Genomic DNA, 5,609 nt, shown 5'->3' on the forward strand with positions numbered 1-5,609 from the left:
ACCGCCAGCATGGCATCAGTACAAGAGGGGGGTAGATGGAGCAAGAATGAATAAGGAATGTTATCCTCCCCAGGAGAAGAGTGTGAGAAAAGCTGGAAGAGTGCCCACTGTAGTTCATGGGAACTGAAAGAAGATGCCAGCACTGGTAGTCAACCTCAGGCACTATGGGAGGCAAGGGGACTGCATTTGATCACCTTAGGAGGTGGAGGAGGAGGAGGAAGAGCATAGGTAGACCCAAAGAAATTAGCAAACATCTCCACTTTATCCCTAGGCAAAAGTGGCATTGTACTATCTCCAACAGGTAAAAAGAGTTTACTGTCCTTGATCCCAACATAGAATAAAAGAAACCCCATAACCGACTAGCAGAGGTGTGAAAGGAAAAAGAAGAACAGAAAGAAATCCATGATGCATGTTTTGTATGGAGGAGCATTCTCTGACATAAAGCATCAGCCGTTCAGTAAGCCAACTGCAGACCCCATGAAGGTCAGTCCCACCACTGTGCCCATGCTTGTCAACACACCTTCAGTACCTAGAAATACTCGTCAGTCCACTATGAAATATGGGGATGTGAACGGGAAAAAGCTGGAATGAAAGGGAGCCTGCCTCTAACATGGTTCCTTGAAGGGATGTGACTTCATGGTCCAGCACAATGTCCTGAGGCAGGCTATAATCAGAGAGTATGTGACTATAGTTCTTCCAACTGGGCTGAGTGGTTTTCCATCTCGGATGAATCACAGTTACCAGCACTGCTGGGGGCTCCACTGGTAGACACAGTGACTGGGAAATGATCACAGCTTATAAAAGGGCTTGCAGATACAATGGCTATAGCAAAAGAACCACACCCAAGAACAAGGTGCAGGGTAGAAGCTCGCCCTGTGTAAGGATCTACCCTAGTCTCCAAGCCTGGTGGTGTGAGTAAGGAAAGGTGGGTTGTTAGGAGGGGATTCACTGATCCCAAAGAAAGGAATGACTCTCAGAAATGGTGCCAACAGTGAAGTCCCCTATAACAAAGTGTTGGACCACTGAGTTGCCTCAAACTCACGTGTGCAACTCTTGGGTACCTTTATTGAGGAAACATTTCCACACAGTGGCTTCCATCAGTCCATACAAATGAGAAATGTGAAGAACAGAGGAGAATGAGGTAATCAATCCCTCAACCTTGAGTCGACGTGGTCAGTCCATCAATCTAAATAGAATACAGCATAGTGTGGAGAAGTAGCTTATATACTGTAGGCGGGTGGTGCAGCAGTTGTAAATGGTGTTACATATGTCCAATGTGAAGTAGGTCGTCCCAAGGTTAGGTGCTTTAAGAATTCCCAAGTACGTATTAAGATCTTAAGGCAATGTCTGACAGGATTGTAGATGAATGGTTCAGAAAACATAAGGAAGAAGAAACACTGCAACAGGCCTACTGACCCATGCAGAGCAGGTCCATGTCCCCTCCCGGATTAGCCCAATGACCTACCCAGTCTGGTCACCTCCGCTCAAGGATGGAGCACTGCAACAGACCCAGCAGCACGCTAGCCAGGTCCAACTCACACCCACCCACACCCACTCATGTATTTATCTAACCTATTTTTAAAGCTCACTGTTTTTAGCCTGAATAACTGTACTGGAGTTTGTTCCACTCATCCACAACTCTATTACCAAACCAGTGCTTTCCTATATCCTTCCTGAATCTGAATTTTTCCAACTTGAAACCATTGCTGGAGTCCTGTCTTGGACATCACCTGTACAGTATATAGCCACGTCTCACGGCCCTATGCTGTACTTTCTACAAGATTGATGGACTGAACACATCGACTCAAGGCTGAGGGACTGATTACCTCGAACTCTCCTCCTTACACCTCTCTGATTTGTATTGACTGATGAGGCCACGTGTGGTAAACGTTCTCAATAAAGATACCCAAGAGTTGCACATGTTGTGCAAGAAAGGTATAAAATACCGACAATATGAATATTAAGACACAAGTGCAACATCTGGATATCTTTATTGTGACGTTGCCATCCAGAACTTTATCAATACAGATTCTAGGACATAATTAGAAGACAGTAGAACTATGTACAAAAGATGAGGTAATCAGTCCTCAGCCTTGGAGTTAGTGTTTACAGCATCGTGGTGGTGGAGAATCTGGAGCAAAGGCTAGAAGACTGGCGGTTATATAGGCGTCAGTGGATAGGGATGTGTAGCAGATGAAGGCATAGTCACTGGTAGGCGGGATTTCCCGTGAGTAGGTCCTACCCAAAGGGATGGGTTGTGTAGCTGTGAAGAAGGTCTTGTAGATATCCTCTGAGCCAAGATTCCATGGTGTTGCAGTGTCTGACAAGTTGTACAAGAAAGGATAAAATATCGACAATATGAAACTTAAGACACATGTGCAACATCTGGATATCTTTATTGTAGACGTTCGCCATCCAGTGCCTTTATCAATACAAATTCTAGGACATAATTAGAAGACAATAGAACTATATACAAAGATAAGGTAATCAATCTTCAACCTTTGAGTGTTTCACAGCATCTTACCGCTAGTCCCCCGAACGCATATAAATGTTTTATGTTTCCTGCCTTCAAATAGGCATGATTGGCCTGAGATGCCTTGTCAGCATAGAATGAGATTCACTGGTTTCATGTACTATTAACTCCCCCCATTTTAGAGAAAGTGATGTTGACCCCAAGTTTAGTGGCTTTGGGGTGGATGTGGCCATAAGTGGTCGAGGAAATTTCAAAAACCTTGATAATAACCCATGTCAATTTTTTCGCAACACCCTTTCAGAATGTCTTATAATCTATGCCCTAAGTAGAAACAATTCTGGTGCATAATACTTGTCTGCAGGCTGGTTGACTGGCTGAATGGCTGGCGGCTTTCCACCTGGCTGGCCAGCTGCGTGGCTGGCGGGCTGCTGGCAGCCTGGCTCCATTTGTTTGTCTGTGTCTGTGTCTATCTATTTTCTGTCCAGGTACCGAATACAGTGGTGACCTATGCTTAACTGTGTGACCTGCACGTAACTCGGGTGGTGACCTGTGAAGATGTGTCTTGTGTGCTTCTGTGTATCTGAACAAGATGTCCCCCCTTGAGCAACTCTACCAGCACCCAAAGGAAGAACTGAGGGTGGCTAAGCTTGAGATACAGTGACTGACTGGGGAAACCAAGAAGATTCATAGTAATCTTCCTGTTGAGAATCTCCAAGAAAGGAACCTGGACAGTGGCTGGAAAGCATGGGACAAGTTAGGATCAAGAGGACGGATGGAGAGTAGAATCAACAAAGATCCAGGAAACTGTTGGGGAAAACATCAACCCATTCTCCGTGTTACCCATTGAATGTGATCGACTACTGGGAACATAAAACCGAACGACACAAGGAAGGTAAAAACTTTGTTATTTTGGATAGCCAGGTTATACATGGATAGGGCCTTCTGCTTGAAGGATAGGAGTAGGAGAGAGGGTTTGCTTTCCCGGGCTGGGTTGGAGGATATTGTTAGCCGGTTGACAACATCATGAATGGTAATGGATCAATCCTATTATCTGCCTCGGGCGGGAGGCAATAATGTAGGCAAAATGTAGGAGTGAGTTTAGTTAAAAAGTACAGGACAGCAATAGACATAATCAGGAAGAAGGAGGGCACCTTGTTACATGTGGCATTTTGCCAAGAAGGGGTGTTGGAAATGAATAGCTGTCCAGAGCAATTGGTATTAATTGTTGGTGGGGCAAACACTGTAAGGATAAGGCAGTACCATTCATCGACAACGGACCACATCTATGGCCAAAATGACATGTATGCCAGGATGGGGTTCACTTATCCAGGCAGGTGTGGGTTTTCTTGCTAGCTCAGTTGAGGGGTTAAGACTTTAAACTAGGACTAGTTTGGGTGGCACTTTGTCCAGGGTCACTTGAACTGTTGCATAAAAACGGGTATAAAATCTGAAATAACACATCAGAGTCTCTCTGGGTAGAATTTTCAGAGAGACATGAAAATTGATTTTAGGTGTGATATATCATCCCAAACTTAGATAGGGACCAAGGAGACTATTATGGGAGGGAAAGAATAAGGCCACAATGCATATTTAAAGTAGTAATTCTGGGGACTTCACTTTAGTTGATTGATTGGAATTTCTTGACTGGGAATTTAGAATCTAATTTCTTGGAAGTAGTTCAGGATCGTTTTGAAGGTGTTTGTGACAGAGCCTACAAGGGGAAATAACCTTTGCTTTGGTTATGGCAAACAAGGGAAACCCTGATAATTTAGAAACTACAGAGCAACTCGGCACAAACGGTCATAAATCAATTACCTTTAGCATTGAATGGAAGTATGATAGTAGGGATAACTCGGGACGGGCCCAGATGGTTTGCAGATTACAATGGGCTTAGAGAACAGTTGGCATCTGTGGACTTGGATAACGAAGAGCTATCAATATGATAGTTTTCTGAAACTATATGCTGCCAAAGAACATTTATCCTGTATAAAGAAATTAGACCCAATAAAAAAGACCCAAAATGGATGAATAATAGGCTCAAATATCTTTGGGGCAGAAGAAATGAATTATAGGCATATCAAAAAAGGTGAGGGTCTTCTTATGAATCAGTATGTGACATTAAGAGGGGCGTTAAAAGGGGGTAAGAAAAGCTAAACGGGACTATGAAATTAAAGTTGCTAGGGGTTCAAATCTAACCTAAAAGTTTTTCCAGGTGTATGACAAAAAGTTAGAATACGATGGTCCCTTAAAAATACCTACGGGGTTCTTACTGACAAAAGAGAATGAAATGTGCTCTATTTTCAATCATTGTTTTCTCTCGATTTTCACTCAGGGAAAACACTAATAAAATCCTAATAATTAGGTTTTTAGTGGGCCTGAAGAAGATAAATTTTGTAATATCAAAAGTCACTAGCAAATGGTTATCAAACAGATAGACCGTTTTAAGCAAAATAAATTGCCCAGTCCTGATGAGCTTTTTCAAGAGTTCTTAAAAAATGCAAAATGGGAAATCTGTGAACCCTTAACTAATATTTTTAAATTATCTCTTCAAACAGGTGTAGTGTCTGATGTGTGGAAGATGGCCAACATAATTCCTATTTTTTAAAACAGGGGACAAGTCTTGCCCAAATTACCACCAGTAACCTAACCCCAATTGTAGGCAAATTACTAGAGTAAATTATAGCTGATAATATAAGAAGCCATCTTGGTAGGTATGATTTGTTTAATGATACTCGCATGATTCACCAGGGCTGTTCCTGCCTAACTAATTTATTAACTTTCTTCAGTAAGGCTTTGGAGGCTGTTGATCATGATAAAGAAATTTAATATTGTTTAGTAAAGCTTTTGATAGAGTACCACATCAGAGACTGTTGAAGAAAGTGGCTGCTCATGCATTGGTGAAAAAGTGCTGTCATGGATCGAATCATGGCTCACTAATAGGAAGCAGAGAGTGTGCATAAATGGGGTTGGTATAAAAACCCTTTGGGAATAAATACTGACAAGTTGGTTTAGAAAGACACGTAAGCAAACACTATAACATATTTATTAGAAAACGTTTTGGTCCTGTATGTTAGAAGTGATCAAGGCCCCAGGACTGGGAAAATTTTCTATAAATGGGGGTTTAAATCTGAGGGGG

General features: G+C 42.4%; 1 protein-coding gene across 1 annotated transcript in view; it reads left to right on the top strand.

The window, feature by feature from the left end:
- Positions 1–405: 405 nt before the first annotated feature.
- The window catches only part of mri (BTB/POZ domain-containing protein mrityu), a 129,689-nt gene continuing 124,485 nt past the window's right edge, over positions 406–5,609 (top strand). The window contains exon 1 of the mRNA XM_070085028.1: positions 406–483. Coding sequence (XP_069941129.1) covers positions 406–483 — 78 coding nt within the window. The remainder of the gene's footprint in view (positions 484–5,609) is intronic.

Source organism: Cherax quadricarinatus, chromosome 14, assembly GCF_038502225.1.
Source record: "Cherax quadricarinatus isolate ZL_2023a chromosome 14, ASM3850222v1, whole genome shotgun sequence".
NCBI lineage: Eukaryota > Metazoa > Arthropoda > Malacostraca > Decapoda > Parastacidae > Cherax > Cherax quadricarinatus.